The sequence below is a fragment of the Oncorhynchus tshawytscha genome, linkage group LG19 (assembly GCF_018296145.1).
Source record: "Oncorhynchus tshawytscha isolate Ot180627B linkage group LG19, Otsh_v2.0, whole genome shotgun sequence".
Lineage (NCBI taxonomy): Eukaryota > Metazoa > Chordata > Actinopteri > Salmoniformes > Salmonidae > Oncorhynchus > Oncorhynchus tshawytscha.
Window position 1 is genome coordinate 59,540,865 of NC_056447.1, and position 11,463 is coordinate 59,552,327.

General features: G+C 42.9%; 1 protein-coding gene across 1 annotated transcript in view; it reads right to left on the bottom strand.

The window, feature by feature from the left end:
- LOC112219072 (transient receptor potential cation channel subfamily M member 1-like) overlaps window positions 1-10,893 on the bottom strand; it is a 136,016-nt gene extending 125,123 nt beyond the window's left edge. Inside the window, exon 1 of the mRNA XM_042301203.1 lies at window positions 10,807-10,893. Within this exon, the coding sequence (XP_042157137.1) occupies window positions 10,807-10,893 (87 nt within the window). The remainder of the gene's footprint in view (window positions 1-10,806) is intronic.
- Window positions 10,894-11,463: the final 570 nt, after the last annotated feature.

Consider the following 11,463-nt stretch of genomic DNA (forward strand, 5'->3'; position numbering starts at 1 on the left):
ATGTGCTGTAGCCTACTATATGTAGAGGAAGTATTGCTGTAACAGTCCCTGTACTGTAGTATAGTCATGATGTACTATATGTAGAGAAAGTAGTGATGAATGTACTGTGTCTGTAAATAGAGGAACTTTCCTGGGGATTGCACGCAACTTTTAATCTGTGGATACCAGAGTGAGGGGAACGAGTTGTTTTAATCTGTGGATACCAGAGTGAGGGGAACGAGTTGTTTTAATCTGTGGATACCAGAGTCAGGGGAACGAGTTGGTACTAGAGTACTGTTTTCTCAGCACCTTCAAGATAGGAAGCTGAATTTAATCCAGGTATGCTTCTCCTGGCTGGGGTCCACATCCAAATCCTAATAGGCTTTATGATATGCTGTAAATTAGGATGATTTCTGATGCATTTCTGACTTTTCACCACATGCTCAATAAATTTGACAAATATGATTAAAAAAATATATACATATTCGTCTGCAAATAATTTTGGGATTCCCTCCAGATATCCTGATTCCTTAGATATCCTGAGATAGGCATGTGTGGACATCTTGTTTTGGAGACTAAATGTTAATCTTTAAATGTTTCCTATCAAAACATCCAAGAGGATCATAATGGGACCTTCCTGGACTATGATCAGTTTCCCCCACTGCACCCCTCTACTACATAGAACCAGGAAATGGCTGCTCCTTGTTCAACTCAAGGTGAGCTTAATTTTGTTTTGTTTTTTAACTGCTGTTGCGCCTTCTTCACCACACTCTCTGTGTGTGTGTGGACCATTTCAGTTTGTAGGTGATATGCACACCGAGTAATGTAAAATGTTCCACCTGCTCCACTGCTGTCCCTTCGATGTGGATAGGGGGGTGCTCCCTCTGCTGTTTCCTGAAGTCAACGATCATCTCCTTAGTTTTGCTGACATTGAGTGAGAAGTTATTTTCCTGACACCACACTCAGAGGGCCCTCACCTCCCCCTTGTAGGCTGTCTCTTTGTTGTTGGTAATCAATCCTAACAGTGTTGTGTCGTCTGCAAACTTGATGATTGAGTTGGAGGCGTGCATGGCCACGCAGACGTGGGTGAAAAGGAAGTCCAGTACCCAGTTGCACAGGGCGGGGTCGAGACCCAGGGTCTCGAGCTTAACGATGAGTTTGGAGGGTACTATGGTGTTGAATGCTGAGATGTAGTCAATGAACAGCATTCTTACATAGGTATTCCTCTTGTCCAGATGGGTTAGGGCAGTGTGCAGTGTTATGGTGAATGCATCGTCTGTGGACCTATTGGGGTTGTAAGCAAATTTGAAGTGGGTCTAGGGTGCCTGGTAAGGTGGAGGTGATATGATCCTTAACTAGTCTCTCAAAGCACTTCATGAAGACAGAAGTGAGTGCTACAGGGCGAAAGTAATTTAGTTCAGTTACCTTGGATTTCTTTGGAACAGGAACATGTTGAAGCATGTGGGGACAGCAGACTGTGATAGGGATTGATTGAATATGTCCGTAAACACACCAGCTAGCTTGTCTGCGCATACTATGGGGACGCGGCAAGGGATATCGTCTGGGCCGGCAGCATTGCGAGGTTCAACACATTTACATGTTTTACTGACGTCGGAAACAGAAAAGGAGAGCCCACAGTCTTTGGTAGCGGGATGCATCAGTGGCACTGTATTGTCCTCAAAGAAGTTGTTTAATTTGTTTGCAAGCAAGACGTAGATGTCTACAACGGGGCTGGTTTTCTTTTTGTAATCCGTAATTGTCTGTAGACCCTGCCACATACGTCTCGTGTTTGAGCTGTTGAATTGCGACTCCACTTTGTGTCTATACTGGCACTTTGCTTGTTTGATTGACTTATGGAGCGAATAACTACACTGTATTCAGCCATATTCCCAGTTGCATTGCCATGATTAAATTCAGTGGTAAGTACTTTCAGTTTTGAGCAAATGCTGCCATCAACCCACGGTTTCTGGTTAGGGAAGGTTTTAGTAGTCACAGTGGTTGCAACATCTCCTATGCCCTTCCTTATATAAACTCGCTCACGTACATGTCAGTGTTGTTCTCTGAGGCTACCCGGAACATATCCCAGTCCATGTGATCTAAGCAATCTTGAAGCATGGAATCCAATTGGCTACGAGTCTATTACAGCTCTGTGGGTGTAAGATTAATTGACAATTTTGATACCTTCTGGAAACAAAGCTCAAATATTAACGAGGATGGGATCCACCCAAATCATTTGCATTATAAGGCTGCAATGAGACAGTGACTTATCATTGTCCCAATCCCAGCACATTTAGTCTTTACCATTGTGTCGCTGAGTTATCATAATGCTTCAGCAAATGTACATTATCCCAGGGGTGTTGGAAGACACAATGTAAGTAACCTAATTTATGTCCCTCTTACAACCCTGAATTCCTGTACTGATCGTACAGCTAGTGTATGCAGTAATCATATGCTTATGAACCAGAGTTATACTGTTAGCGCTGAGGTGGTGTGCCATAGGAGGAAGTCCACTGTGTGCAGCTCAACCTGCACTAACATAAATAACCTGAGCATGTCTACCTCTGCTAAGCTTCCCAGTAAAGCAAGAAAAACAATCAAGACAGAAAAGTATTATAAATAGCCCACGTTAACATATGTGGCACAAGGTTCATGAAATCAATAATTTGCTAGTAACAGATGACATTCATTTTCTGACAGTCTATGAAACTCACTTAGATAACACTGTTGATACAGTGGTAGCAATACATGGTTATAAGATCTACAGAAAATACAGAAATGCCAAAGGTGGAGGTGTGGCTGTTTGTATTCAGAACCACATTCCAGTAAAGCTTAGAGAGGATCTCATGTTAAATATTGTTGAAGTAATATGGCTACAGGTTAATCTGCCTCACCTGAAGCCCATTCTGGTGGGAAGCTGCTATAGACCACTAAGTGCTAACAGTCAGTATCTGGGTAACGTGTGAAATGTTTGATAATGTATGTGATATCAATAGAGAGATATATTTTCCGGGTGATTTAAATACTGACTGGCTTTCATCAGTCTGCCCACTCAAGAGAAAGCTTAAAAATGTAGCTAGTGCCTGCAACCTGGTTCAGGTTATCAATCAACCTACCAGGATAGTTACAAACAGACAGGTGTCACGCCTGCTCCCGTTCTCCCTTTCTGGAGAGGGAATCCTGACTAGAACCAAAAAATTTGATCATATTACTCCAGTGCTAGCCTCCCTACACTGGCTTCCTGTCAAGGCAAGGGCTGATTTCAAGGTTTTACTGCTAACCTACAAAGCATTACATGGGCTTGTTCCTACCTATCTCTCTGATTTGGTCCTGCCGTACATACCTACACATACGCTACGGTCACAAGACGCAGGCCTCCTAATTGTCCCTAGAATTTCTAAGCAAACAGCTGGAGGCAGGGCTTTCTCCTATAGAGCTCCATTTTTATGGAACGGTCTGCCTACCCATGTGAGAGACGCAAACTCGGTCTCAACCTTTAAGTCTTTACTGAAGACTCATCTTCAGTGGGTCATATGATTGAATGTAGTCTGACCCAGGAGTGTGAAGGTGAACGGAAAGGCTTTGGAGCAACGGACCGCCCTTGCTGTCTCTGCCTGGCCGGTTCAACCCTCTCCACTAGGATTCTCTGCCTCTAACCCTATTGCAGGGGCTGAGTCATTGGCTTACTGGTGCTCTTTCATGTCGTCCCTAGGAGGGGTGCGTAACTTGAGTGGGTTGAGTCACTGATGTCATCGCCCTGTCTGGGTTGGTGCCCCCCCCCTGGGTTGTGCCGTGGCGGAGATCTTTGTGGGCTATACTCGGCCTTGTCTCAGGATGGTAAGTTTGTGGTTGAAGATATCCGTCTAGTGGTGTGGAGGCTGTGCTTTTGCAAAGTGGTGGGGTTATACCCTTCCTGTTTGGCCCTGTCCGGGGGTATCATCGGATGGGGCCACAGTGTCTCCTGACCCCTCCTGTCTCAGCCTCCAGTATTTATGCTGCAGTAGTTTATGTGTCGGGGGGCTAGGGTCAGTTTGTTATATCTGTTTATATCTGTTATATCTGTATATCTGCTCCAGTTTCAACTGTTCTGCCTGTGATTATTATTATTTGACCATGCTGGTCATTTATGAACATTTAAAAATCTTGCCCATGTTCTGTTATAATCTCCACCCGGCACAGCCAGAAGAGGACTGGCCACCCCTCATAGCCTGTTTCCTCTCTAGGTTTCTTCCTAGGTTTTGGCCTTTCTAGGGAGTTCTTCCTAGCCACTGTGCTTCTGCACCTGCATTGCTTGCTGTTTGGGGCTTTAGGCTGGGTTTCTGTACAGCACTTTGAGATGTCAGCTGATGTACGAAGGGCTACGAAAATACATTTTATTTTATTTTATTTGGCACCCGAGGCTGCACTTCATTACGCACTCCTGACACCATCACTATGATCATTAGCGCTCACTGGAATCACCTGGACTCCTTCACTTTGTTGATTGCCTACCCTATTTCTGTCTGCTCCTCAGTCTGTTCCCTGTGTCAGCATTGATGTCGTTATTTTTCCAGACGCTGTTCCTGTCCTGTTTCATGTCCGTTATTCATTAAATGTTCTCCTGTACCTGCTTCTCGTCTAACAGCGTTGATCCTTACAACAGGAATGAAATCATCAACATGTACTGATCACAATTTTCACTAATGCTTCAGAAGTCTGTTTGAAAGCATTATCCAAATCCATAAGCTGTAGTCATCACAATATAAAAGCCATATCTAGGAAAACCAGGGGTTCCAATGTCTGGGCTTAATATCATTTATAAGAGGTCATACAATATATTTTGTAGTGATTCCTATGTTGTTGATGTAAAGAATATTTGTTGGTCTGTGGTGTGTAATGAGGAGCAATCAGACGCTGCACTTGACTCATTTATGAAATTGTTTATCCTAGTTACTAATAAGCATGCACCCATTAAGAGAATGACAGTAAAAACTGTTAAATACCTCTGGATTGATGAAAAATTGAAAAATTGTACGGTTGAGATGGATGAGGCAAAATAAATGGCAAATAGGTCTCTGTACAACCGACTGGCAAACGTCCTGAAAATTATTGAGAAATCATGTGACTAAACTGAATAAAAAGAAGAAACTACACTATGAAACATAGATAAGTTACAAAGAATTCTTGTAAAAAAAAGTTGAGCACCTTAAATGACATTTTCGCCAAAAAGGAAAACTGCTCTCCATCATTCATTGAATCAGATGGCTCATTCATAACAAAACTCACTGATATTGCGAACTACTTCAATGATTTATTAATTGGCAAGATTAGCAAATTCAGGCATCACATGCAAGCAACAAACGCTGACACCACATTCAAGTATATCTGACCAAATTATGAAAGACAAGCATCGTAATTTTGAATTCCGTAAAGTATATTTGGAAGAGGTGAAAAAAGTATTGTTGTCTATCAACAATGACAAACCTCCAGGGTCTGACAACTTGGATTGAAAATTACTGAGGATAATAGTAGATGATATTGCCACTCCTATTTTCCACATCTTCATTTTAAACCTACTAGAGAGCTTGTGCACTCAGACCTGGAGGGAAGCTAAAGTTATTCCCCTACCTAAGAATAGTGAAGCCCCCATTACTGGGTCAAACAGCCGACCAATCAACCTGTTACCAACACTCTATAAAGTGGTGCCTGACCAGATACAATGTTATTTTACAGTTAACAAATTAACAACAGATTTTCAGCACGCTTATAGGGAAGGACATTCAACAAGCACAGCACTTACAGAAATGACTGAGGATTGGCTGAGAGAAATTGATGATAAAAATAATGTGGGGGCTGTATTGTTAGACTTAAGTGATACTTTTGACATGATCGATTATAGTCTGTAGCTGGAAAAATGTATGTGTTATGGCTTTACACCCCCTTCTATATTGTGGATAAAGAGTTACCTGTCTACCAGAACACAGAGGGTGTTCTTTCACGGAAGCCTCTCCAACAAAATCCAGGTAGAATCAGGAATTCCCAAGGGCAGCTGTCTTGGTCCCTTTTTAAAATCTTTACGATTGACATGCCACTGGCTTTGTGTCTATGTATGCTGATGACTAAACACTTTGCACGGCAGCTACCCAGTGAGTGAAATGACTGCAACACTTAACAAAGACCTCAGGAGGCTGAAGAAATTTGTCTTGTTGCCAAAAACACCCACAAATTTTTACAGATGCACAATCCTGAAGGCGAGGTCAGTACAGGTGTATCAAAGCTGGGACCGAGAGACTGAAAAACAGATTCTATCTCAAGGCCATCAGAATGTTAAACAGCCATCACTAACATTGAATGGCTGCTTCCAACATACTCAACTCCAGCTACTTTAATCATGGAAAAATTGATGTAATAAATGTATCACTAGCCACTATAAACAATGCCACTTTATATAATGTTTACATAGCCTACATTACTCATCTCAAATGTATATACTGTACTCTATACCATCTACAGCATCTTGCCTATGCCTTTCGGCCATCACTCATTCAAATATTTTTATGTACATATTCTTAATCAGTCCTTTACACTTGTGTGTATAAGGTGGTTGTTGTGAAATTGTTAGGTTAGATTACTTGTTAGATATTACTGCATGGTCGGAACTAAAAGCACAAGCATTTCACTTCACTCGCATTAACATCTGCTAACTATGTGTATGTGACAAATAACATTTGATTTCATTTGATTTGAAGAGCTGCAGTTAGTTTCAGAATGGGTTGTAAGGAATACGTTCAATTCTAAGTATTTCAAAAAACTAAAGGCATTGTGTTTGGGACAAATCATTCACTAAACCCTAAACTCAACTAAATATTGTAATGAATAATGTGGTAATTGAGCAAGTTGAAAAGTCTAAACAGCTTGGAATAACCCTTGATTGTAACTGTCATGGTCAAAACATATTGATACAATAGTAACTAGGATGGGGAGAAGTCTGTCCATAGAAGCGCTGCTCTACATTCTAAACAGCGCTATCAACTAGGCAGGTCCTACAGGCCCTAGTTTTGTGCACCTGGACTACTGTTCAGTCGTGTGGTCAGGTGCCACAAAGAGGGACTTAGGAAAATAGCAATTGGCTCAGAACAGGGCAGCACGGCTGGCCCTTGGATGAACACAGAGAGCTAATTTAATAATTTGCATGTTAATCTCTGCTGGCTTAAACTGGAGGAGAGATTGACTTCATCACTACTTGTATTTATGAGAGGTATTGACATGTTGAATGCAAAGAGCTGTCTGTTTGAACTACTGGCACATAGCTCAGACACTCATGCATACCCCAAAATACATGCCACCAGACGTCCCATCACAGTCCCCAAGTCCAGAACAGCAGCAGCTAATTGGCAAACAAATAATCTATCCTGTTGCCAGTCACGTTATCCTTACCTATAGGTACAAATCTACCTAAATTACCTCGTACCCCAGCACATCGACTCAGTACTGATACTCCCTTTATATAGTCATGTTATTACCTCATACCCCTGCACATTGACTCAGTACTGGTACTCCCTGTATATAGTCATGTTATTACCTCGTACCCCTGCACATTGACTCAGTACTGGTACTCCCTGTATATAGTCATGTTATCACCTAGTACCCCTGCACATTGACTCAGTACTGGTACTTCCTGTATATAGACATGTATTTACCTCGTACCCCTGCACATCGCCTCAGTACTGGTACTCCCTGTATATAGCCATGTTATTACCTCGTACCCCTGCACATTGACTCAGTACTGGTACTCCTGTATATAGTCATGTTATCACCTAGTACCCCTGCACATTGACTCAGTACTGGTACTTCCTGTATATAGACATGTATTTACCTCGTACCCCTGCACATCGCCTCAGTACTGGTACTCCCTGTATATAGCCATGTTATTACCTCGTACCCCTGCACATTGACTCAGTACTGGTACTCCCTTTATATAGACGAGGTATTACCTCGTACCCCTGCACATCGCCTCAGTACTTATACTTCCTGTATATAGACATGTATTTACCTCGTACCCCTGCACATCGCCTCAGTACTGGTACTCCCTGTATATAGCCATGTTATTACCTCGTACCCCAGCACATCGCCTCAGTACTGGTACTCCTGTATATAGACGAGGTATTACCTCGTACCCCTGCACATCGCCTCAGTACTTATACTTCCTGTATATAGACATGTATTTACCTCGTACCCCTGCACATCGCCTCAGTACTGGTACTCCCTGTATATAGCCATGTTATTACCTCGTACCCCAGCACATCGCCTCAGTACTGGTACTCCCTTTATATAGCAATGTTATTACCTCGTACCCCAGCACATCGACTCGGTACTGGTAATCCTTGTATATAGCCATGTTATTACCTGGTACTTACGGTATATACCCATGTTATTACCTCATACCCCTGACTCGTACTGTTACTTTGTGCATATAGCCATGCTATTACCTGGAAAATCCTCTATATATCAATATTATTACCTGGAATTTCCTGTAAATATTCATGCTATTTCCTGGTACTCGCTGTGTATAGCCATGTTATTACATGAAACTTCCTGTACATACCCATATTATTACCTGGTACTTCCTGTATATAGCTATTGTTTTACCTGGTACTCCCTGTACATAGCCATGTTATTTCCTGGTACTCCCTTTACATACCCATGTTATTACCTGGTACTTCCTGTACATAACCATGTTAATAACTGGGACTCCCTTTATATAGCCATGTTATTACCTTGTACTTCCTGCATATAGTAATTTTATTACATTGTACTTCCTGCACACAGCCATGTTATTTTTACTTGGTATTACTATTCACTGTGTATTTATAACTCCTGTCACTTTCTATTTATTTTCTTTTTTTTTTTATCTTGAACTCTGCATGGTTGGAAAATGACCCATAAGTAAGCATTTCACTGTTAGTCTACACATTTTGTTTACAAAGCATGTGACAAATACATTTTTATTAGATTAGAACTCATGAAGGAGATGCTGAGCACAGCCAATCACTAACACTGCAGGCAGAATCACCTGTTGAACATCAGCCAATCACTAACACTACAGGCAGAATCACCTGTTGAACATCAGCCAATCACTAACACTATAGACATAATCACCTATTGAACATCAGCAAGACACTAACAGGCAGAATCACCTGTTGAACATCAGCCAAACACTAACAGGCAGAATCACCTGTTAAACATCAGCCACACACTAACAGACAGAATCACCTGTTGAACATCAGCAAGACACTAACAGGCAGAATCCCCTGTTGTACATGGAGCAGTGACAGCTCCATGCATGACAAGAGACCATTGGTTCACCAGCTAGTCAACAAGCCAGTCATTCAGACAGTCAGCTAGTCAGTTAGCCAGTCAGTCAGTCAGCTAGTCAGTTAGTCAGTTAGTCAATTAGCCAGTTAGTCAATTAGCCAGTTAGTCAGTTAGTCAGTCAGACAGTCAGTTAGTCAGTCAGACAGTCAGTTAGACAATCAGTCAGTTAGTCAGTCAGCCAGTCAGTTAGTCAGTCAGACAGTTATTCAGTCAGTTAGTCAGTCAGACAGTTAAAAAGTCAGCTTGTCAGTCAGTCAGACAGCAGTCAGACAGTCAGTTAATTAGTCAGTTAGCCAGCCAGTCAGACATTCAGTTAGTCAGTCAGACAATCAGTCAGTTAGTCAGTCAGTCAGACAATCAGTCAGTTAGTTAGTCAGTCAGTGAGTCAGTCAGTCCGTCAGTTAGTTAGTCAGGCAGTCAGTCAGACAGTCAGTCAGACAGTTAGTCAGTTTGTCAGTCCGACAGTCAGTCAGTTAGACAGTCAGACAGTCAGGCAGTTAGTCAGTTAGTCAGTTAGACAGTCAGTCAGTCAGTCAGTCAGACAGTTAGTCAGTTTGTCAGTCCGACAGTCAGTCAGTTAGACAGTCAGACAGTCAGGCAGTTAGTCAGTCAGACAGTCAGACAGTCAGTCAGTTAGTCAGTTTGACAGTCAGACAGTTAGTCAGTTAGTCAGTTTGACAGTCAGACAGTTAGTCAGTCAGACAGTCAGACAGTTAGTCAGTTTGACAGTCAGTCAGTTAGACAGTCAGACAGTCAGGCAGTTAGTCAGTTAGTCAGTTAGACAGTCAGGCAGTCAGTCAGTTAGTCAGTCAGACAGTCAGTCAGTTAGTCAGTCAGACAGTCAGTCAGTTAGACAGTCAGACAGTCAGGCAGTTAGTCAGTTAGTCAGTTTGACAGTCAGACAGTCAGTCAGTCAGTCAGTTAGACAGTCAGACAGTCAGTCAGTTAGACAGTCAGACAGTCAGATAGTCAGGCAGTTAGTCAGTTAGTCAGTTTGACAGTCCGACAGTCAGTCAGTCAGTCAGTTAGACAGTCCGACAGTCAGTCAGTTAGACAGTCAGACAGTCAGACAGTCAGACAGTCAGTCAGTTAGACAGTCAGACAGTCAGACAGTCAGACAGTCAGGCAGTCAGTCAGTTAGTCAGTTTGACAGTCAGATAGTCAGACAGTCAGTCAGTCAGACAGTCAGTCAGTCAGTTAGTCAGTCAGTCAGTCAGACAGTCAGACAGTCAGGCAGTTAGTCAGTCAGTCAGTTAGACAGTCAGTCAGTTAGTCAGTTTGACAGTCAGATAGTTAGTCAGTTTGTCAGTCCGACAGTCAGTCAGTTAGACAGTCAGACAGTCAGGCAGTCAGTCAGTTAGACAGTCAGACAGTCAGGCAGTCAGTCAGTTAGTCAGTTTGACAGTCAGATAGTTAGTCAGTCAGACAGTCAGACAGTCAGACAGTTAGACAGTCAGATAGTTAGTCTCCTCTTACCTTATTGGAGGCACTGGATGCCGAGCGTTTGATGGAAACTCGTTTAAAGGAGCCGCTGCCCCACTTCCCTCCGGCTCCCTTCTCCATTCTCGTGTCAGTTCTCCATGTGTCTGGTAGCACCTCACAGGTGGGCCCTTTCTGGTAGCACCTCACAGATGGGCCCTTTCTGGTAGCACCTCACAGGTGGGCCTTGTCTGGTAACACCTTACAGATGGGCCCTTTCTGGTAGCACCTCACAGGTGGACCCTTTCTGGTGGCACTTACAGAAACATAGTCTCTGGTTCTAATTCACAGCAACGTAGCTCAGTATCTTATCTCAGCACAGCATGCCATGTCAATAGAGACGTCCTCTCTCTGCTGTTTAAAAGTCAGCAGTAGCAGCAGCGAATATTCAGCAGAACTATGGCAGAGCAGAGTCACCGGGAGTCAGAGCAGAGAGAATTCAAGCGTTGGGGAGACAGTCCAGAATAGAGTATCCTATCCCTCCTTTCCTCAGCCCTCTCTGCCGCTCCAGAAGCAATTGACAAAATACAGAGACACAGGAAATCACTAGATGACATGTGGCTGGGATGCAGCTTTGGACCTCTCTCCTCTCCTCTGCAGTACGACGCTCTAATCGGGCTTAATGCCACAGCTGTTGGAGCTTCAGTCTAATGG